At 35.9% G+C, this 24911-nt stretch overlaps 1 protein-coding gene and 1 non-coding gene across 2 annotated transcripts in view; one reads left to right on the top strand and one right to left on the bottom strand.

Annotated features, from left to right (window-relative positions):
• The window catches only part of MNAT1 (MNAT1 component of CDK activating kinase), a 204189-nt gene that overhangs the window by 136113 nt on the left and 43165 nt on the right, over window positions 1-24911 (bottom strand). Inside the window, exons 2-3 of the mRNA XM_032344409.1 lie at window positions 10918-11070; window positions 8603-8676 (exon numbers count right to left, since the gene is read on the bottom strand). Of these exons, the coding sequence (XP_032200300.1) occupies window positions 8603-8676; window positions 10918-11070 (227 nt within the window). The remainder of the gene's footprint in view (window positions 1-8602; window positions 8677-10917; window positions 11071-24911) is intronic.
• LOC116592141 lies at window positions 19771-19873 on the top strand. The gene has a single exon (XR_004286332.1). It is a non-coding gene; the product is annotated as a U6 spliceosomal RNA (small nuclear RNA).

Genomic DNA, 24911 nt, shown 5'->3' with positions numbered 1-24911 from the left:
TGCATTTCAGAAAGCCAAACACATAATTATCTCCAAATTTGTTCCTCCTTGTTATATTTGTTCCTCCATTAGTATGATAATGATTATCATACTAAGACACCAAGATTTAGCATCTTCATCTGACCCCCTCTCCTTTGCGTTCTACAAACAGCAGATGCTACCACCAAAATCTCTTTAAAGCTGTCCTTATTCTCAAAGTGCCCTGACAATATAACAAGCCAGATGGTATTTCTCCCAGATCATTTCTAATAATCTCTGACTTAATTTCCTATCTCCAGAATCTCTGCATCTGATCCTACACTCTAACCCAATTCATAACATACAATGCTGTCACACTAATATTTCTGAAGCACATCTCTAATCACCTTGCACCTCTACCATCCTATAGTCCTCTCCTCCCTTCTGCCTTTCCCCATTTTACTAGGAAAAAAAAAAATCAAACACTTTTAGAATTCAGAACCCCTCACAATCTAGCTTTAACTATTTTTCTCTCTCCTAAAGACCTCTCTTGAAAGCGGACAGTCTGCATTTCCCAAATGTCCCCTACATTTCCTATTCTAGTTCCTTTGATCACACCATTCTGTCGGCATGCCTGATCCCATTCTTACTAATGAAATTATACCCAATCTTTAAATGTCTACTCAAAAACTACCTTTTCTATAAAATTCTCCCCAACTTCCCTAACTAGAAAGAACTTCCTTCTCTTATAAATGCTGAAAACATTATTTACAGCTTATACAAAAATCTTTTTCTACTACATATAATATGCATACGCATACACAGTGTTCTTTTTTTTAAGATTTTATTTATTTATTTGACAGAGAGAAATCACAAGCAGGCAGAGAGGCAGGCAGAGAGAGAGGGGGAAGCAGGCTCCCCACTGAGCAGAGAGCCCTGATGTGGGGCTCTATCCCAGGACCCTGAGATCATGACCTGAGCCAAAGGCAGAGGCCCAACCCACTGAGCCACCCAGGCATCCCTACAGCATTCTTTACTTACACTTTATCTTGCACTCAAAGACCATATTTTATACAATCTCTGTATTATCCAGACATAAGGAAAAAAGTGAGGAATGGAAACAAGAACTCAATGATTATCTATTCAGATCCCAACACAGGTGCTGCGAGCATACAAAGAATTTCCTATTTTCAAAGACTAAAGATCTCTCATTAGGGAGATCACCCCAAAACACATAAACTTAAGTAATAATGTAGGACACTATATGATCAAGTGACAACAGGGGAGAACTAAAATTACCCTGCTTCATGCATTAAATAATATCTAGCACTGTGCTACCTGCTGAAGAAATATTTATTAAAGAAACTGTCCTTCCTTTTAACCAATTAACCCTACTAAAACAAAGTACTGATTATGTCATTTAGTCACTCAGTTCACTCACTGCTTCTGCCTCCACAATGCCTTGAAAAAGGAAAATCTAATGCTTTTCCCTTCCTACTCTGAGTTCTGCAGATTCCTCAGAGTCTCTTCAAGAACCAACGGGAAGACTAAGCAATTCTACCCAGAGAGGCTTTGCTTCATTTGTTTGCTTCAAGTGATCTCTTCAAAATTTTGCTTGAAGAATACACTCTACACTGTGTACCAAGTATCTATGAAGTATATATGACAGGCACTATGTCCAGCATCTGGCCTTAATTAATACATCACTTAATCCTCCCAATAACCTTATGAGATAGGTACTTCTATTATTCACACTTTACAGATAAGGTTTAAAGACATTAAATACCTACACCCAAGTTATGCAGCCAGTAAATGTTGTAACCAGGATTTTAGCACAGACTATCTGATTCCAAAGCCTGAACTTCTTCCTACAATACTAGTTGTATTGTTCCTCTCAATGCCAGAAAAACACTGCTAGCACAGTTCAACTCTTCTTCTGCACCAGCACAGGCTCCACACTTACCTACTTCCAAACTGTGATCATATTGCTCCCAGAGTACCCATATCTTAGTACCAACCTCAACCCAGAACTATGGATATCCGTATCTGCCTCAGCATTCTATACGCAGTTTAAGCACCAACTCTTCTTTATAACTCACTTTGCAGGTACAATCTCTCCATCCCTGAATGCCCACAATATATTGTTTAATATCACACTGGTGGCACTTACCCATTTTCTACCCTATAAAATTACTTTCAATGTACATATCTATTTGACCTAACAGAGTATCAACTGAGGGCAGATTCTAGGTCTGATTGATCTTTATCACTCCCAACACTTCAATAAAAAATTTCCAGTACATACCCATTAAAATGACCAAAATCCAGTACACTGACAACAACAAATGCTGACATGGATGTGAAGAAAAAACAACTCTTGCTCATTCCAACAGGAATGCAAAATGACAGAACACTTTGGAAGACAGTATCTTACTTACAAAATTAAACATACTCTTACCATTTTATCCAACAATCACACTCCTTGGTATTAATCCAAAGGAACTAAAAACTGTCCACACAAAACCCATATACAAATGTTTACAGCAACTTTATTCACAATTGCCAAAGCATGGAAGCAACCAACATGTCCTTCAACAGGTTAATGGATAAACTGTGGTACATCCAGACAATGAAATATTATACAGCACTAAAATGAAATGAGCTATCAAATCATGAAAAGACAAGGAGGAACCATAAATGTGTTATTTCTGCTAAGTCAAAGAAGCCAGAAGTTAGGGGAGGAAGAAGAGACAAAAAAGCAGAGCACAGAGTAATTTTAGGGCAGTAAAACTATTCTGTACAATACCATAAGGGTGGATACGTGTCATTATATATTTGTTCAAACCCATAAAATGTACAACACGTACAACTCTCACATCAACTATGGTCTTTGAGCAATAATGATATGTCAATACAGGCTCATCAATTGTAACAAATTTACCACTCTGGTGGGGGGATGCTGATAGCAGGGAAGTCTGTGCATGTGTGTGGTAGAAGGTATATGGAACTCTGTACTTTCCACTTAATTTTGCTATGACCCTAAAACTGCTCTAAAAAATAAAGTCTTTTTAAAAAAGCTCTAGTAAGAGCTCAAGAAATACTTGTGGAATTACCACAAGAGGAAAAAATAAATAAACTAATGCTAATGTTTATAATTACCTTTATAATTACAGATTAAAATGAACTTTATAATTACAGAATTGAATATAATTACAGAATTGAATTCTATAGAATGGCAAAGCAAGTGGATACAAAATACAAGAAAAAAATTATCTTTGTTTCTTTTGGTTATAAATCTGAGAAGCAAAGATAATCAAACTGATATCCTATATTGAACTTTAATAGAATATTTAGACCAGTTAAAGAAAACACAAAGTTTATCAGCAAGCTGGACAGAGTACTACTGATCAAAGTTTTCTATTAAGTAGAACCCAGAAATAGGTAAAGTTGAAACCTAAGTGAAATTCATCTGTATACAATTTTCTCTCATGCTTATTTAAAACTTTATAATCAATCCCAATAAAACTGAAATAATCAATTCATTTCATTTTTTTCATTTGGAAAGCCAAGGTAATAACAATAAAATTTATAATCATAAATAATACAAATCACTTCCCTTAATAAGAAGAAAAAAAAATTTTTTTTAAAGTAAAAGTACTATCTTAAAAACTTTTCAGATGAAGCAAGCTTCATTCATGCCATAATGGCTCAGGTTGGTATAATAGTCTTGAAGAAAAAAGAATACAAGATAATTTTCTGTAACAATCATCTGCCCCTTTATCTGGCTGCTGGTATAGCTCAGATGTTGACCTGCCTTACTCAAGTATTAAAAGGCAACAAAAAACCTATTGTATTTTCTGAAAGATTTAATGTTATTTAAGTACAATTCTGAAGTCTTTTTGACATCCAGAATTTATAATTAGAGCCCTTAGGACTTTCTCACCCTTTCAAAATAAGCATACCCTGAACCAAAAGAATAATCTATTTATTATGAAACTAAGAACAAACCTTTGAGATAAGCCCTGGGGCCAAAAGGAAACAAGAATTTTTATGTTTAGATTGTCATAACCATAGAAAGGAGCTTATTGTTAATGCTATAAGAAAGTTCATCTTCATGTGTGCCCCTTCTATTATAATTTTTATGCCATTATTCAAAATTACAATATCTTAAAATTTTTATATTTGTGACATTATAAGGATTCAAAATAAAATTTATTTAACCAAATGACCAATACCCAACTTATAAATCCTCAAACACTGACTCCTTAGCCTTTCTATCAACTCTATTCCTCTCACTCTAGGCCTAAGCATCTTCAATAGAACCCTTCGACCTTTATAACTGAGTTCAATCTTCTTTAAGGTCCTTCAAAATATGGCCCCAATCTACTTCTTCTTCTTTCATCTCCTACTGTTTCCCCAATTACCATCCCATGTTTTAGACACGGACTAGTAACTACTCTGAGACTAGCAAGCACCTTCATAGGCTCTGAGAGTCAGAAAAACCTATGTTCAAAATTTGGCTCCATTATTTACTAGCAATGTAATCTAAGCTCCCTTTATCTCTTCTCCATATGCAAAATAAGGAATAAAAGTGCCCCTCTCAGAGTTGTGAAAATTATGCGAGACAATATGAATACAGCATAGTCTGGCACTTAGCAGGTGCCCATTAAATTAACATTTTATACTTCTGATTAACAGAGATAGCCAATACAGATAGAATGGACATTGAAATAATCATCTTTGAAATCATGAATAAAACACAAAGCAGACAGCTACTGAAACAAGATTTTAAAAGGAAGTTTTATTTATACCATAACAATTAAAAACAAATACACACAACGCAGTGGTGCGGCCACACCCTAACAAAACTTAAAAGTGCTAAAACTAGTCTTTCCATCATTGCTTTACTCTCCACCCAACAAAACAATAAAAAATACTGCCTGTTCTCCAGCTTTTATCTTCTTGATTAATACTATACTACTGTGTAAGATCATCAATTTTAACTCATCCCTGCCTGCTCTACCTCACCACCTATATCAAATTAGTCCTTGAATATTCTAAAACATCCCCTTTATCTACTCTACCCCTCTACACCCTACTCTCATTATATCCCTGTGACTAAAGTTAGCTCTCATTATTTATTCAAATTGCTGTAATGGTCCCTTAAAAATGTTTCCCAAACTCAAAGCTCACCTGTCAATAATCCACATCACTACCACACTATCCTGCTGACTCACTATTGACCATAGAATAAAATCTTACCCTGACAGCTCAGCTTGCAAAGCTCTCATTAACTCAGATCTAGTCTGTTTCTCAAGCCTCATTTCTAGTCATTCCCCATGTTCTAGTGACTTATAACATTACTTGCTCATTCTCTAATATATTCAATACCCTCTATCTCTGTAATTTTGTCTTTTGCTAAAAATGTTCTTCCATCCTCTTCCCACCTGGTAAACTCCTATTCCATCTTTTAAGGTCAAATTCAAATACGACCTCTTCTCTGATCAAACTATACTTCTATTTCCCAATGTTGAAATGTTATCAGTATTCCCATAACACTTTATAAATGCCTATACTACTTTCACATTATACTATAGTTATTAGTTTACATAATTATTTTTCCTCTTTAGAGTCTGCCCTGCAAGTAAAGTAGTTCACATAGAACAGTATTTGCTGAAGTTCAGAAAATAAAGTCTAAGTCCAAGAGGCTAGACCCCAAACTTCATCAATATCTTCAAATACAATCAGAATGGCTCTTTATCCAGCAGGATCAAGATTAGTAGCTGGGACACCTGGGTGGCTCAGTTGTTAAATGTCTGCCTTCGGCTCAGGTAATGATCCCAGGGTCCTGGGATCAGGCCCTACATCAGGCTTCCTGCTTGGTGGGAAGCCTGCTTCTCCATCTCCTGCTTCCCTTGCTTGTGTTCCCTCTCACTGTCTCTCTCTCTCTCCCTCTCTCTCTCTGTCAAATAAATAAATAAATAAAATCTTTAAAAAAAAAAAATTAGTAGCTGATTACTTACAAAAGTCTGTTAAGGGAGGGCAACACACATACACACTCCTTAAATACTTTAACTTAAAACATATATAGTAAGTATACAGTCCCTCTCTAACTTAATGACATACAGCCAATGTCTAGTTAGTATCTTTAACTGCATCTTTCTTATATAAACCATACTTGTCATCTATATTGTTCAGTTTCCATTTTCTAAAGAAGGAACCTTCACTTGTGTACTTTTCTCCACCAACCATATAAACTACTTAATTAAATTACCTAATTACAAGTATAAATAAATAAGGCCTGGTTACCAACACAAACAACTTTCAGTATTCAAATGAACTGAAGAGAAGTACAGAGATGAATTGAAGACATCTACTAATGAACGAGGTTCATCGTGTATTCTTATGTTTTGGGCCTCAATCAGTGTATTTTATGGAAGGACTGGGAAATGTCAGTTACCCCAATACGTCAATTCAGTGGAGGCAGGTTAAGAAAGCTTCGACATAACTGCAACTGAAGACAGTCCTTCATGAATATACGTGATAGCAGAATCACATTCAAATTAAATGCTCCGAGACAATTTTCTCCTCTGCTAAGGGAAGAATTACATATGGTACAGCTGTAATAGCCAGTCTTTCTCTTACCTGTCAATCCTGGCTCCTGCTTCTGGACATAAACATGGTCTTACCTATGGGTCCCCAGTTGTTCATACCTTCCAACTAATTCAACCCATAGAAAAATATGTATGTTTAAAAATAATGGCTCAACCAGAACCTTATTCTAGAATCAAGATCCCCGCCTCCCTTCCCCACCTTCTTTGTCCATTGATTTCTTTAGAGTAACCATCCTACCTGCCTGCTTGGACTTGTAACCATGTAGTATACCTTGCTCTGTGACATCTATAATCTCCTTTCTCTTTGTTGCTTGACCAGACTCTTAACTAATCACATTGCCTTTATAATAAATGCGAGCTGGATTTCTTCCTGCTACTATCCAAGTGCCTGTCCTATACTTAATATCTATATACAGCCAGAATTCTACACTTGCCCAGTTCTCACAGAATTCTTTATCTTCTCAGTTGAGATCATAACTTTTCTACTTTGCCTTAGCACTCCCAATTCTACCATTCTACCTCTTTTTCAACTAAAATCCAAGCCACTGATGGTTGGATTGGTAAGATTACAAATGAAGTGCAATCAATACAATTAGAATGAAAAAACAATGGCTCCAAGGCACTAAAAGATTCCACAAAAAGGTTAAGTTATATTCTGTACATGCTATTTGCTATGACATAACAAATGAACTTAGATATTTTAGAAAAGTTTCCATAACAGTTGAAATAAAATATTCTCTGGATTTTTCTGTTAGTAAAGAAGTTAAAGGCATCAGAATACTCCATTTCTCTATATAAATCTTCTAATGAACAATCAATCTGTTATATTCATATTTTAAATATGAAACAACATAAATACAGCTTGGTTACCAGGTTGAGAGAAGAAGAAAAAAGATGATTTGTTTAATTCTCTAAGTCTCATTCTTATTTCCACAATCTGTAATTTCTGTTTCATTTCCATACCTGTATTAAGTAATAATAATTATGGCAGCTATAAAAAAAATTAATTTTTTTAATTGATGTATAACAACTTCCAGGCTTTTTAACATCTGTGAAATCTTAAATAAGAAAGTGAAAATAGGGGCACCTGGGTGGCTCAGTCGTTAAGCATCTGCCTTCAGCTCAGGTCATGATCCCGGGGTCCTGAGATCAGGCCCAGCATTATACTCCCTGCTCTGCGGGAAGCCTGCTTCTCCCCCACCCACTCCCCCTGTTGTGCTCCCTCCTTCACTGAGTCTCTCTCTGTCAAATAAATGAATAAAATCTTTAAAGAAAAAAAAAAAAAAAGCAAAAATAATTCTTTCTTTTGATGAATGTATCCTTCCAACTAATCACAAAAGAAAGAAAAGGCGCTAAGATTACTCTAGCCTCTGATTCTAGAACAATACTAATTTAAAAATGCCACTCAATAGTCAACTGCTTCTAACTATTTTCAAACTACTGTATGCACAGAGACATAAATGAAAAAAAAAACCATGTGGCTTTAGTCATCATACACAGTTAACAGAAATCCTATTTTTAAAAAATCTGTGTACTTTTTCTTTGTGTTTACTCTAATACCCCCTGAACATATAGATGATATATACAAATACAGCCTTTCTTCTCATCTATAAACTGATACTATTGCAGCACCTGGGTGGCTCAGTTGGTTAAGTGTCTTCCTTTGGTTCAGGTCATGATCCCGGGGTCCTGGGATCGAGCCCCAAGTCAGGCTCTCTGTTCAGCAGGGAACCTGCCTCTCCCTCTCTCTCTCCCACTCCCCCACTTGTGCTCTGTCTCTCTCAAATAAATAAATAAAATCTCAGGGGAATAAAAGTGATACTATTTTTCCTGAGACAAAACATTTATTACTTAAGTATGGCTTCAATTTAACAAACATGATTAAGTACAACAGAAAGTAGAGAGGTAAAACATCAGCCATCACAACAAAACTTATTAGAGATTTTGTGTGAGATGTTTATCTTTTAGGCATGTAAAAGATAAAAGCACACAGGGTATCATATCAAAAACACAAGCATCAAAAAACATACCAATTTCTTCCACTTCTTCCAGGAAATCATTATATTCTCTTAGACTAGGAAAGTCTTCTTCTCTTTTATTGTATCTTCAATAGAAGAAAAAAATTCAACATATTACATATCTCTTGCTTTCAATATTATCTAATTGGTTTCTTTTCACATATTTTATTCATGACATATAGAAAAGAATAGTTTATTGCTTACTGTGTAAAACACTGTTTTCCTGACACCATGTTTGTAACCAGACCAAGAATGTTGTTCTTAAATTCTTACGATTATAGAGAAGGAACAGAATCAAGAAAGGATGATAAAATATGTTAAATCCTTCTAAAACTTAGGGAAAAGAAAGAAAAAGAAATTAGGAGCCCAATTTACTTCTTATAAATAGATTTGCTAATTTTCAGAAACCTAAAAATTAATTCAAAAAAATACCTTCCTATTTTTCATGACAATAATGGTCTGAAGAATACCAGATCAGGAAATTCTGTAAATACTGTAATATCCTTGTGAAGAATAAGAAAATGACAAGGGCTCAATAAAAATAAATAAATATAAAAGAGACTATCTAGGGCACCTGGGTGGCTCAGCTGATTAAGCACCTGCCTTCAGCTCAGGTCATGATCCCAGGACCTGCAACGGAGTCCCACATCGTGCTCCTTGCTGGACGGGGAGTCTGCTTCTCCCTCTACCCTACCTCCTGCTTGTGCTTTCTCTTTCTCTCTCTTAGCTCTCTCTCATGCTCTCGCTCTCTCTCAAATAAATAAATAAAATCTTTAAGAAAGAAATAAAAAACAAAAGAGACTATTTCCCAGAAGCAATACATATAATAAAAGAGCAGCCTGGAACATCGATAAAGTAACACATGTTAAATACCTAGAAAGATGCTGCTAAAACACTGGCGACCTACAGGGCACGTGGGTGGTGTAGTTGGTTGGGGGTCCAATTCTTGCTTTTGGTTCAGATCACAATCTCAGGGTCGTGAGATCAAGCCCCACATCAAACTTCTCGCTGAGCACAGAGTCTACATGAGATTCTCTCTCTCCCCCTGTCCCTCCCACTTCTGCTAGCACTCTTTCACTCTTTCTCTCCAAAATAAATAAACAAATCTTTAAAACATTGGTGACCTAAGTTGAGACATATACCACCAAAAATACAATAATACATTAAATTTATATATTAATTCATTAAACTTCAAAAACAATAAGGTGACTTTCAATAAAAGGACAGATCAAATAAAACCCAAAACTATTCACAAAGAGTAAAAACTAGGGGCATCTGCGTGGCTCAGTCAGTTAAGCAAATCAGGTTGTGATCCTGCGATCTTGGGATAAAGCCCTGCATCTGGCTCCCTGCTCAGTGGGGAGTCTGTCCCTCTCCCTTTCCCCCTGCCCCTCTCCCTGCTTGTACGCTCTCTTATTCTCTCTCAAATAAATAAAATCTTTAAAAAAGAGTAAAAACTAAATTATAAATGAAAAAGATACTATAAAGAATATATTATGTACATACACACATATATGAAACACACATATATGAAAACAAATTATAGGTAAATATATTATGTACATATATAGAGATACATATGAAAACAAATTATAGGTAATATTATTTTCTTTTTTTTTTTTAAGATTTTATTCACTTATTTGACAGAGAGATCACAAGTAGGCAGAGAGGCAGGCAGAGAGAGAGGAGGAAGCAGGCTCCCTGACAAGCAGATCATGACCTGAGTCAAAGGCAGAGGCTTATTAACCCACTGAGCCACCCAGGCACCCCAGTAACATTCTTTTCTCTAACAGACTTCAAATCTCAACTTAAATACCTCCAGAGGCCCTACCTGGTATCAGTGACCCAACCAACACTCAGTCACTAACTTTATAATATTCTTCTCAATTTATAAACACACAGTTGTTTAGTTTGCCTGCTTTATTATCTATCTCCGTGCAATCCTACACTACTATACTGAAAGCCTTATGAGGGCAAGGTTCATAGCTATTTTACTCATTTTGTACCTAGTGACTAATATGCATAACACAGCGGCGTTTGCACACAGAAAGTACTCAATATGTATTTAACTAAATTAAAAAACAAACAGTAAATAAACAAATTGTAAAGCTATCAATCAAAATGATCTACTCTTCTCTAACAAAAGCTAGATATTATCTAAGTACTTAATAAATTTCTGTTGAACAAATGCATAGATGAACTTATAATTATTCACTTGCCTAACTGTCCATATTTCCATATTTCCATCAGTAAATAATTACAGCAATTATTGAAATAATTCTTAAAGTCCTCTTTGTATACTGAATCAGTCAAACAATAACAATTACATTTTTAGGACTTTTTTCCGAATCTCAACCTCCTTGTCCACAGTAGGATCTTCAAAGAGTTGTACTCTGAAGTTGCTCTTTCTAAGTGGAGTGCCACATTCAGGACAGTTTCCAGCTCCTCTCATAAACAGTAAATCCACACAACTTTCACATCTGTAAGGAGAAAATACAAGGTAACCTTTAAGCCAATTCTCAAATCCAGAACAATTTTGTATATACTTTACCATTTTTGTTGTTTTGGTGGTTTTTTGTTTGGGTGTGTTTTTCTAGCAGGGGAGCAGAGACAGGAAAATTAATCATTGCTACATAAAACTCTCACACAAAAAAGAACTTTTAGATAGTATTTATTTACATTTGGAGCTTAGTTTTTAAATCCAGGTATCCAAATGATGCCAGTTCCATTTTACAAATTAAACAAATTTGCGAATTAAAACAACTGAGTTGGGGGCTAGGCAGATTCAGAGGTAACAGGATAGGGAAAAGTCAAAGAGGCATGTAAAAGAATGGTCTGTGGTCACCTCCATTCTCAGTCCAGCAACACTCTTAGATCTAGGCAAGAAAGGCCTCTACCAAAGGCCTCCACCAAAGAAAGGTTACACTTTAAAGCCCTCGGCAGACTACAATCACTAAAACAAAGACTTTTTTTTCTCTTTCAGCCTTATAAGGAAGTTGTTTTTTTGTCTTGAGGTTTTTTGGGGTTTTTTTTGGAAAGTACAGTAAGCAACTGAACAAAGAGGAATTGCAAGGGAGAAGTGCTAGCTGAAAGAGGGCTTCTCTACCCCTGCTCCGCCCCAGGCCAAAGAGAAGAAACTGATGGTACCCCAGTATCTATGGATAAAGGGAAAAAATCACCACTGCTCTGCTCTGAGAAATCATTGAAGGAATGGTCCCTTATGAAAGTTTTAATCAGTAAAAGTTGGCTGCCCCAAATCCACCAGAAGAACTGCATTCCCTCCTTTCTTCTTGGGAAGTACAATTTGGCAAAGAGTATAGAATTTCCTGAAGTCTTAAGTTGGAAAAACAAGGACCTAGAGAGGCTAGCTTCTTATACTGGATTCCTAGGGATCTGACAGGATCAGTTCACACTGTTTTTGATGGGTCCGCACCACTCAACCATCCTTGCCCTGTCCCAAGATATCCATGCTACTAATCAGACTAAAAAGTAGAAAGCCTGGCTAAAAGAAAATAACAGTTCCTTCAGCCTCTGGGTCTTGAGGTTGCAGCCCTAGGAAGTTAAGTGGACAGCATGGGAACTCAAGACTATGCCAAGGGTGTAGCTTAATTCTTAACTAATATTTAAACATTTTGATATACAGTCCTCTAGTTGTAATCTTGCCCAATTCCACACAAGAGGGCTACAAGAGTCCTAATCACTGTTTTCTTAGCATTGTTTGAATTTTTTGTTAAGATTCTATTTATTCATTCACTCACTCATTCATTCATTCATTCATGAGAAACAGAGAGAGGCACTGAGGGAGAAGCAGGCTTTCCACAGAGCAGTGAGCCCAACAGGGGACTTGATTCCAGGACCCCAGCCAGGATCACGACCTGAGCCAAAGACAGATGCTTAACCAACTGAGCCACCCAGGTGCCCTGAAATTATTTATTTATGTGCTGATTTTCTGTAACCTTTATGAAGATGGAGGATGTATTTACACTGCATGAGAGCAGGAATCTGGCCTATCTGTTCTCTATCCCCAGTGCCTGACAGATAATAAGTACTGAAAAAACTATACATACTTTAAAAATGAATGTAAGAGGTGAAAAGAGAAAATCTAATGAATAAGGGGACACAAGGAAATAAGAATTTTTAAGGTTGGCTATTAGTAAAATAATAACATTTACCTTTGCATGTTTCTATCTTAACAGTGCCACCAAATATTAGAAAGGGAAAAAAAAAATCCTAAGAGAACACAGATCACAGTTGTCATTATCAAGATCAACAAAACCCCAGAAAATTCACTTCAGGATTCAGAAGATTGGGAATGGTGCATTTCCCCTAATCTTTGTTGTTAGAGAAAGTGAAATCTAACTATAGAAGTTGAAAATGAGCATACTTTAAAACTACACTGACTAGAAATGCCTGCATGGACCTCTGACTGTTTCAAGTCAGGTCATGATCTCAAGGTCACGAGACTGAGCCCCAGGCTGGGCTGTGCACGGAGCCAGAGTCAGCTTGGGATTCTCTCTCCCCTCTCCCTCTGTTCCTTCCACTCCTGCTGTCTCTTCAAAATAAATAAATAAATCTTTTTTTAAAATAAATAAATAAAACTACACTGATTAAAGATATTTATAAGCAGGGAGCCACCAAAAATACTCAAAAACATCAAACCACAAATAGTATTCTATATTTCAAGGTCTTGGAGAGTAGACTCAGTTGATAATTCATTTAACAAGACAATACAGGGGCACCTGGGTGGCTCAGTCAGTTAAGCTGAGGTCATGACCTCCGGGTCCTGGGATCAAGCTTCCCGCTCAGCAAGGAGTCCGCTTCTCTCTTCTCTCTCCCTGCTCTCCCCACCACTCATTCTCTCTCTCTCTCTTTCTCAAATAAATAAATAAAATCTTTAAAAAAAAATTTTTAAAAACAAGGTTATACAGAACACTAAGGTATTTCTAAAAGTTATACTGTATATTAGATATATTTGTTTCCACAATCAGTTCTATATCTTTACTTTTTTTAAAATCTACTTTAAATCATAAGGATTTCAACAGTATTTAAGAATTTTTAAAATAATTTATTTTCCTATACAACTTTCTCCCTTTCTGATTTAACTGCTATAAGAACAAATAACTGTTTTCTTGAGCTCAAATATACAAGCACACAGAGAAAAAAACTTAAAGCTCTACTTCATTCCATTCTCTATCTCACTTACCACAACTAACATACTACTTTTAGAGTTTATATGACCAATTTTTCTACGTATTTATGAAATATATATTTATAAAGTACTTACAAAAGAAAAAGTTAATAATTGCTAATTCACTGCATCTGGCAACAGAGCAACCAAAACAGCAGCATATGGACAATCTCTGGCCTCCAAGAGTGCAAGAAAGTTTTTCATACAAAATCTGATATTTTCCAGAGCACAGGAAAATTTGCTGGAAAAGCCAAAATCCTTAGTCATTACCCACTCTCAAAGATATCATTATGGTTTTCTCTTGTTTTTAAAAAACCAGAATGGTGCCCACCTTCTTCTCATTCTAAACAATGTATTTTTAGATTTTGTTTTCTTATATGAAAATTTAACTGCATATATTCCTTTGTCAAGATATTTAACTGACTTACTTGCTTTTCTTTCTCAAAACGAATTATTATTTCATGCAGAATTTCAATAGCTATTAAAATAGATTAGCTGACTTTAAAAAGGTAAGTAATTATACATTTTGTATTTAAAGACTGTCTCTGAAGTCATGTAGTTTTATCAGGACTTTCCATTCTTCTTTCACTCACTGGCTTCCTGAAACAACTCAGAATAGAAGTCTGTGTCTTGGGGTACTTAGTTTAGAGTCTGCCTTCAGTTCAGGTCATGATCCCAGAGTCCTAGGATAGAGCCCCACATGGGGCTCCTTGCTTTCTCCCTCTGCCAGCCCCCCTAGTCCCACCTCCTCATGTGCATGCACTCTCTCTCAAAAAATAAATTAAATTAAATTGAGTTAAATTAAAAGAAGTTTATGGTCTTGAAAGATAAACAAGTAATAACTTCTGTTAAAGAAAAAATTTTCCCTGTAATAAATTATTCCATAAACTCATGTGTACTGAACTCTATAGGGTAGGAGCTACATATTAATTAAGGTAATTTTTTCTCTCAAAATATGCTACCTAAATTTTCTAAGACCGGTAAATAACTTTTTTGTAATCTAAGGTTAAATTGGTATGTATCACTTTATACGTAAAAGGGAATTCATAATCCATCTACTCCAAAGCTTAAGGACAAAAACTACTGCAACATAGTGTTTCAAGATACCAAACAAAGAATTCATCCATAAAAATAGAAGGGATGGACTGGACCTGCAAGTGTTAGAACATTATAAAACATTATAAATTTCCCCTCATAGACTTTGGGGAATAAAATTTACTCTCAAAATTAAAAAGAAAGAAATTATGTAAACCCATTTTTTTCCACTGTCTTAGAACTCAAAATTAATAACTATTCGATCTTCTGTTGGATATTACCATTTAGCATGCCAATCTACAACTAAAAAGCAAATAATACAATGCATAAATTCAAATATTATGTTTAAGCCCATTTTGAGCCAGAAAAATAGAGCTATATACAGGGAAAAAGGAAAGAGCTAGTAATTTAGTATAGCTGTGCCAAGAAAACATGAGCACCCACCCCCCACAGCAAAAAGTGGATTTGTATCCTCCTCACAGACAGCAAGGACCATGGAATACATCTAATTTCCCTTTTGGCCCTCGTGTCCGTAAACTCCTAACCCAAATTTAAATGCTTTCTTGAACAACATTGTATGTATTTTCTAGAAAAAGGATGGAAATGTATGAAGGAAGTTAGAAAGATAACATGTATTAGGGATCTTTATGATTTTCCTTATCCTACAGGTGAGGTCACTGAGCACTACAAAGTCAAATAACTGACTTACAATCATTTAACTAGCAAGAAGTGACCATGGTCTGCTTCACATTCCACATTCTCTCTTTCAATCTTATCCTTACTCAAAACTTTTACAATAACCTAAGTAACAATCCCCAGTGTCTACCTCCAGCCCAAATATCTCTCCTGAGTTCCTATTAGACACTGCCTACTGCACAATTCCTCTTTGATATCCCACGGGTACATTTTTTTATTTAGAAAAAAGTTACCTCGAACTCAATATATCCAAAACCAGTATCTTCCACTCTATTAAGGATACAAAGAAAATAACACAAACTTTGTGCATAAGGGTTCATAATATAGTGATCAAAATAGAAAGAAAAAATAAAACTCTATAATAAAGATATACTCTGAATACTATCATAAGCTCTCAGCCAATAAGCAATAGCTCAACAAATTATACTGCACACTCTAGGTCAGCAAGCATTAACACATCACACTCCAAATGCTCCAAGCCAATGAATGTTCCAAATGCACTATCCTGAGTGGAGTATATTTCCTAAAATATGTGGACTTTACTCTTCTGAACCCATTCTTGTTGCCACTGATGAACAGTTTTGACCTAGAATAGCCAAAAAGTGTGTGGAGGTTATAGTGTTGGATGCTGAGATCCAAGTTTTGCAGAGACTCAATGCCCCTTCAAATCTGTTGACGAAACAGAGTGAAGGTCAGTTAGAAATTAAAAGGAAAGTCCTCTAGCTAACTTTATGAAGGGCCTCAGAAATAAAACTGTACACTGGGAGACCTGATAAACAATTATATGAATAGTAAAGGAACACAACATGACCACCAGGAACATTCAGAGTTTTCAAGAATTTAAAGAAAACAAACTGCTAGTATACCAAGCCAGGAAGTATCTTTATAGGGACCATGACTATAAGTCTACCTTGGGAAAGCTAAGGGCAAATTCAGTTAGTACTACGAATATCCAGAAAAGCTGGTCCTACACTAAGTAAGATATCCCCTTTACTTTCACAATGATTCAAAGAAACTAAATAAAAATTTACCTAAGTAGGCCAAAGAATATTATATGAAAAGCTATCAACAGGTTCCTCCATTTTCCAACTATATTTCTATGGGAGGCCGTATCACCTCCATGTATTTCAACAGAAATAACATGTAACAATACAGATCACTACAGAAGCAAATATCACAATCTAGCTGTTTTCTCTTAACCTTAAACAAAGGAATTTGCAAAAATGTAAAAAATGCTATCCCTAACTAAACTGTGAGAAGGTAGCCAATTCTAGCCATCCAGTACACCTAACTAGGAGGAGGAAAAAACCACTTTCAGACACTTGTGAACTGCACAGTCCAGAAGCATAGGCTCACTAAAATCCTGAAATCCAATCACAAGAATATAGACCACTGCCCTCCCCAGGATACCTCACCACAACATTACTAAAAGCCTACTTAGAAAAATTCCTTTTACACTATACATCACATCTAGCTATCAAGAAAAACTTAAAAACCATACCAAAAGGCGAAAAAACACAATTGGAAGACACAGCAAATTCAGAACAGACATGACAGGGATGTTAGAATTATCAAACTAGAAACATAAAGGAACTATAACTAATATGTTAAGGGCTCTAACAAATGAAGTAGACAAGATGCAAGAATAGGTGAGCAATGTAAACAGGGATGCAGAATGACTTTGATGGCCTTATTAGCAGACTGGACACAGATGAGGAAATAATCCTTGAGCAAAAAAAATATACGAACAGAATCCTCAAAAACTGAAAACCAGAGAAAAAGACTGAACGAAGAGAATATCCAAGGACTACAGAACTACAAAAATTGTAAGATATGTGCAACTGGAATACCACAAGGAGAAGAAAGGCAAAGAAATATTTGAAACAACTGAAAATCTCCACTGTATTAACAACAGACACCAAACCATAGATCCAAAAAGCTCAGAGAACACCAAAGAAGACAAATACCAAAAAAAAAAAAACAAAAAAACAAAAAAACTCTAGGCAGATCATTACCAAATTACAGAAAATTAGAGATAAAGAAAAAAATGATGAAAGAGGAGGGGAAAACACCTCACTTATAAAAGAACAAAGATAAGAATTACATTCAACTTGGGCGCCTGGGTGGCTCCGTGAGTTAAAGGCTCTGCCTTCAGCTCAGGTCATGATCCCAGGGTCCTGGGATCGAACCCTGCACCAAGCTCTCTGCTCAGCAGGGAGCTTGCTTCCTCCTCTCTCTCTTTGCCTGCCTCTCTGCTTACTTGTGATCTCTGTCTGTCAAATAAATAAAATCTTAAAAAAAAAAAAAAATGTTCTTTAAAGAAAGAAAAATAATGGCCCAGAAACTCAGATCTATATAAGTAAAAGAAGAGCACTCAAGAAGAAATAAATCAAGGTAAAATAGTAACTTCATTATTCTTAATCTAACAAATAATATTTAGTTCAAAATAAAAACAGCAGCAATGTATTTAATTATGTAAGCTTACATATATACATTATGTGCATACACACATATATGTGTCAATGTATGATTATATATAAGTGTAATGAACAATAGCAATAATCTAAAGAAAATGGTATTATTTTGTTATTACAAGACTCTCACACTACTGTCCAGGAGTATAGTGTTATGTGAAAGCAGATTTGGATTAGCTATAAATGTATTATTGCAAACTCTAGGGCAGCTACTATCAAAAGTTTAAAAAAAAGAAAGTAAAACAGATATGCTAAGGAAGAGAAAATGGAATCACATAAAATACTCATTCAGAACCACAATAGGCAGAGGCTGGGAAGATGGTGGAGTAAGAGGACCCTAAGGTCACCTCTTCCCATGAATACAACTAAGTTACACTCATATCAACATGAATGATCCAGAAAACAACCCTAAGACTGGCAGAACAAACTCCACAACTAAAGGTAGAGAAGAGGCCACCGCAAAGAGGATAGGAAGGACAGAGACAAGATGGGGAGCCAAAATAACTGCTGACATCTGGGGTTGGAAGGCGCTGCCCACAGAAAGAAAAGTGAGAAACAGACTGTCACATCAGGGAACCTGCACCAGGAAGACAAAGTCCCATAATATTTGGTTTTGAAAACAACAGGAGCCAGCTTTCATATGTCCTTTTCTATTTTTAAGTTTTATTTATTTCTTTTAGTAGTCTGTATACCCAACATGGGCCTCAAACTCAAGACCCCAAGATCAGGAGTCTCATGTTCTTCCAACTGAGCCAGCCAGGTGCCCCAACTGAGTTCTTAAAACCACAGGGACCTAAAACTTGAAATTTCAAAAATCAGCAAGCTTGGTTCTAGGACAGACCAGAGGAAACAGCAAATTGAGTTGCCACCCTGAAAAAGACAGCACAACAAAGAGCTCATGGAGATACGGTGTAGAATCAGCAGTCTGAAAAATGGGTGGCATGGGGGTGCCTGGGTGGCTCAGTGTTAAGTTAAGCCTCTGCCTTCGACTCAGGTCATGATCTCAGGGTCCTGGGATCGAGCCCCGCATCGGGCTCTCTGCTCATCGGGGAGCCTGCTTCCCCCTCTCTGTCTGCCTGCCTCTCTGACTACTTGTGATCTCTGTCAAATAAATAAAATCTTAAAAAAAAAAAAAGAATGGGTGGCATACAGGAGGGAGAGCTATTTACTCATCTCAGAGGTATCCTGGAGAGGAAGGGGTCACAGGAAGACCCCAGCCAGGAACAAAGGAGCTATCAAGCACCTTTTCCCTCCACTGCCCCTAAGCATAAACACACAACTACCTACAGGAACAAGTGGGCCAACACTCACTACTACTATGCTCCTTGGTACTTACCCCCAAAGGAGGTAGAAACTTATGTCTACACAAAAAATTGCACATGGTGTTATTACCAGCTTTATTCATAATTGCCAAAACCTGGAAGCTACCCAGATGTCCTTCAGTAGCTGAATGGATACATAAACTGTAGTATATCCAGATGATAAAATATTATTCAGTACTAGAAAGAAAAGAGCTATCAAACCATGAAAAGACTTAAATGCATGTTACTAACTGAAAAAAGTCAATCTGAAAAGCCTACCCAGTATATGATTCCAACTATATGACATTCTAAAATAAGCAAAATTCAAGACAATAAGATCAGGGATTGTGGCTGGCAGCGGGGAGAAAGGGGAACAGAAGATTTTTACAGCAGTAAAAATACTCTATATGGTATTATAGTGATGGATATATGTCATTATACTTTTGTCCAAACCCAAAGAATGTACAACAGTAAGAGTGAATCCTAGTGCTCAATTCAGCAGCACATCTACTAAAACTGGAAAGATAGAAGATTAGCATGGCCCCTATGCAAGGATGACACACAAATTCTTGAAGCAATCCATATTAAAAAAAAAAAAAAAAGAGTGAATCCTAAAGTAAACTATGGACTCTGGATGATAATGACGTATCAATGTAGGTGCATCCTTGGTTAAAAAAAAAAAAGGTATAATTTCTGATAAATGATGTTGATAATGGGTATATGAGAAATCTCTGTACTGCCTTCTCAATTCTTGTTGTAAATGTAAAACTGCTCTAAAAAATTAAGTCTATAAAGCAATGATAATGTTAACATTTTTGTTTCTGAAAAGCAAAGTACACCAATGTTTGTTCAACATTTACTAACATTTTCAAGTAATCATTTTAAATATCCAATAAACACTAGAGAAACTCAATTAATAAAATAACAGACAAACTTGAGACCTATTCCTCAGATTGCTTTGAAACCCATATCATATTTTAAATTTGTAAGTGATTTTTACTTTTTGGATAGTAGAGACAGTTATTTTTAATTTCACTAATAAAGAGAAAACTTAAGCCTTTTAAAAACCAAATGGCCACCCAATAATCAACTTAATGAAATGAGTTATTATATATAAAAGAACTTAAACCAGTGTCTGGCACATAGTAAATACTCAATTGTTAGCTGTATCTCTATATTTATCAAGTCCTTTCCATCTGACCAAATAATTCCTAAAACTGTGCAGACACAATAATATTTTCCACTTAACTTTTTTTGATGGAGACAGAGAAACTGCATGCACATGTGCATGTTAGCAGTGGAGAGGCAGGCACAGAGAGGGAGAAAGAATCTTAGCAGGCTCTATGCCCAGCACAGAGCCTAATGAAAGTCTCAATCTCACAACCCTGAGATCATGACCTGAGCTGAAATCAAGAGTCACTTAACCAACCCAGGCACCCCTCCACTTATCATTTAAATTTCCAGCAATTTTCAACATCCTGAATTCTCATATTTTTATAAAATTGGTACATATTTCTTCCATTTTCACTGACACCAAGAGCATATTCTATGACAAGGATTTATGGGCAAAGTATTTCTCAAAAACCGTTAAAAGTAAAATTAAAACAATTACCTCTAAAATAAATTTTTTTCTTTTCTTTAAATTTTTTCTTTTTTTATTAATTTTTTAATTTTTTTATTAACATATAATGTATTATTAGCCCCAGGGGTACAGGTCTGTGAATCGCCAGGTTTACGCACTTCACAGCATTCACCATAGCACATACCCTCCCCAATGTCTATAACCCCACCCCCCTCTCCCAACCTCCTTACCCCTAGCAACCCTCAGTTTGTTTTGTGAGATTAAGAGTCTCTTATGGTTTGTCTGAAAAAAAAATTTTTAATATTGAATACAAATAAGCATTACTTTTAACAAGTATTCTTGAGTTTTTAGGAGAGGGTAAGTTATCTAACTCCATTAATAAAAGCTACCTTAGTGATTTGTCCAATTATTCAAATATATGTAGCCAACAGAATTTAAGACTTTTTTTTGTTTTCATAAAGGGCCTAAACTAAGGATGGAAATATCTAAGTAGTTAGAACTCAGTATGAAGAAGAAAACCTCAGTAAGGTTATAGCTAATGCCTGTGTTTACATTATCAAAACTTTGAAGATTTGTTTCTTTCAAAGATACCACAGCTAGGCAAAAAACAAAACAAAACAAACAAAAAAACCCACTGTTTATTTTCAAGAATTTAAGATAAAACCACCTATTTCGGGGCACCTGGGTGGCTCAGTGGGTTAAAGCCTCTGCCTTCGGCTCAGGTCAAAATCCCAGTGTCCTGGGATCGAGCCCCGCATCGGGTTGTCTGCTCCGCAGAAAGCCTGCTTCCTCCTCTCTCTCTCTCTGCCTGCCTCTCTGCCTACTTGTGATCTCTGTCAAATAAATAAATAAAATCTTTAAAAAAAAAAAAAAAAAAAAACCACCTATTTCTTCACACTTGCTCATTGCTGTTTTGAAATTAATTCCAAAAATAATCTATATATTAACAATGCCCCTTTTATCTTCAAATATGAAGCATTATTTTTATAACAAAATACAAAATAGCTTTCTGAAACGTTCTTAAGGTGAAGCAAAATTCACTACTCATTCTACATAAAACACCAGTGAGTAATATGCTATCTTATGCAATATTCTTAACCTATTACAACTAATTATACAGATAAAAAAATTATAAATTTTACAAATTGTAATGGTACATTTACAAAGTACGTAACTGAAATATTTGTAAAAAATTTACAACCTTAAAAATATTATTTCATTATTTTAAAAATCAAAGTTATATCCACATGCAAAAGAATGAAATTGGACTGCTACCTCACATTATCTAGAAAAATTAACTAAAAAGGACCAATGACCTAAATATAACAAACTCTTGGAAGAAAAATTCTAAGAAGAAAATCTAGAAAAAAAGTCTTCCTGACTGTGGATTTGGCAATAGATTCTTAGATACGACACCCAATGCACGAACAACAAAAGGAAAAAATAAGATATACTGGACTTCATTAAAATTTAAAAATTTAGGGGAGGCTGGGTAGCTCAGTAGGTTAAAGCCTCTGCCTTCAGCTCAGGTCATGATCTCAGGGTCATGGGATCAAGCCCTGCGTCGGGCTCTCTGCTCAGTGAAGAGCCTGCTTCCTCCTCTCTCTCTACCTGCCTCTCTGCATACTTGTGATCTGTCTGTCAAATAAATATATATTTTTTAAATCTTTTTAAAAATTTTTTAAAATTTAGTGCATCAAAGAAATTATCAAAAAAGTGAAAAGGCAACCTACAGAATGGGAAAAATATCTGCTTATCATATAGTTGCTAAGTGTCTAATATTCAGAACATATAAAGAACTATTACAGCTCAACAACACAATTAAAAAATGGACAAAGAGGGGCGCCTGGGTGGCTCAGTGGGTTAAGCAGCTGCCTTCGGCTCAGGTCATGATCTCAGGGTCCTGGGATCGAGTCCCACATCGGGCTCTCTGCTCAACGGGAAGCCTGCTTCCCCCTCTCTCTCTCTCTGCCTGCCTCTCCATTTACTTGTGATCTCTCTCTGTCAAATAAATAAATAAAATCTTTAATAAAAAAAAAATGGACAAAGATGTGAACAATATTTCTCCAAAACAGATATATACAACGAATGCCCAACAAAAACATGAAAAGATGCTGAGCATCATCAGACATCAGGGAAATGCAAATTAAAATGACAATGCAATGTCACTTCATATCCACTAGGATGGCTATTCAAAAATAAGAGAGAAAGGAAAAAAAAAAAGAAAATAACAATAACAGTAACAAGCATTGCTGAGGATATGGAGAAACTGGAACCCTCATACATGGCTGGTAGGAACGAAAAATTGTTCAGATGCCATGGAAAACATTTTGATGGTTCCTCAAAAAGTTAAATACAGAATTACCATATGTCCTAGCAATTCCACTCCTAGGTATATATTCAGAAGGACTGAAAATAAGTACTCAAACAAATGCATACAGAAATATGTTTGTGGCAGCACTACTGACAAAGGAGGACAGAAGCCAGATGTCCATCAACATATGAACAGAGAAACAAATTGTGGTATATACATACAATGGAACTATCCAACCATAAAAAAGAATGAAGTACTGATAAATGCTACAACTTGGATGAACCTTGAAACCACTGTGCCACATGAAAGGAGGCAGACACAAAAGGTTGCCTATTATATGATCCCATTTACATAAAGTATCCAGAATAGGTAAGTCCATAGAGACGAAAAAGAGATTATTGGTTACCAGATACTGGGAATGAGGGGAAAATGGGGAGTAACTGCTTTATGGGTACAGGGTTTTCTTTTACAGTGATGAAAACGTTTCAGAAGTAGACAGAGGTGGTGGTTGCACAACTTTTTAAATGTACAAAATGCCACTGAACTGCTCACTTTAGAATGTTTAATGTTACACAATATGAATTTCACATCAATTAAAAAAAACTTAGAAATTAAAGTTATATATTCTTAGTATAAGGTCAAGTTTATGTATTCATTTATCATTTTCAACAAAGAATGAAAAGCCTGGACTCTTACTCTAACATTAGCTTGCTGCAGGAATGGGGGGAGAAGGGTATCTTTTGTTTGCCTCTCCAGTTAACAAGGCACACCTTCTCCTATTATAAACTAATAAAATTATGAATTTCCCAGTCACACAATGTGAATGAGTTTGACCTCACTCCTAAATCAAGAGGTGATCACTGACTGTCTTAATCCAAGCAGTGAATGGGTTCCTCTTTAACAGTATAGTTGATTGAAGATAAGCAAGCCACCGAATATGCCCCTATGAGATATGAATATGCCCCTATGAGATATGACGACAAAAAAAAGCAGGGAAAAAAACTTCCCCATCATTCCTTTTTTCTTTTTAATTTTAATTCCAGTAAAGTTAATATATAATGTTATATTAGTTTCAGGGGTACAATATAGTGATTAAACAATTCTATATATTACCCAGTGCTCATCAAGGTAAGTATACTTTTTTTTTTTAATAAACATATATTTTTATCCCCAGGGGTACAGGTCTGTGAATCGCCAGGTTTACACACTTCACAGCACTCACCAAAGCATATACCCTCCCCAAAGTCCATAATGTCCATAACCCCACCCCCCTTCTCCCAACCCCCCTCCCCCCAACAACCCTCAGTTTGTTTTGTGAGATTAAGAGTCACTTATGGTTTGTCTCCCTCCCAATCCCATCTTGTTTCATTTATTCTTCTCCTACCCCCTTAACCCCCCATGTTGCATCTTCACTTCCTCATATTAGGGAGATCATATGATAGTTGTCTTTCTCCGCTTGAAGTTAAGTGTACACTTAATCCCCTTCACTTACTTCACCATCGCCTATCCACCTCCTCTCTGGTAACCATCTGTTTGTTCTCTATAATTAAGAGTCTGCTTTTTTGTTTCTCTCTCTTTCCTTTGTTCATTTGTTTTGGTTCTTAAATTCCACATATAACTGAAATCATATAGTATTTGTCTTTCTCTGACTAACTCTGCTTAGCATTATACTCTCCAGCCCTATCCATGTTGTTGCAAATGCCAAGATTCATTCCGTTTTATGTCTGAGTA

Source organism: Mustela erminea, chromosome 5, assembly GCF_009829155.1.
Source record: "Mustela erminea isolate mMusErm1 chromosome 5, mMusErm1.Pri, whole genome shotgun sequence".
Classification (NCBI taxonomy): Eukaryota; Metazoa; Chordata; class Mammalia; order Carnivora; family Mustelidae; genus Mustela; species Mustela erminea.
This window is presented reverse-complemented; position numbering and strand designations above follow the sequence as displayed.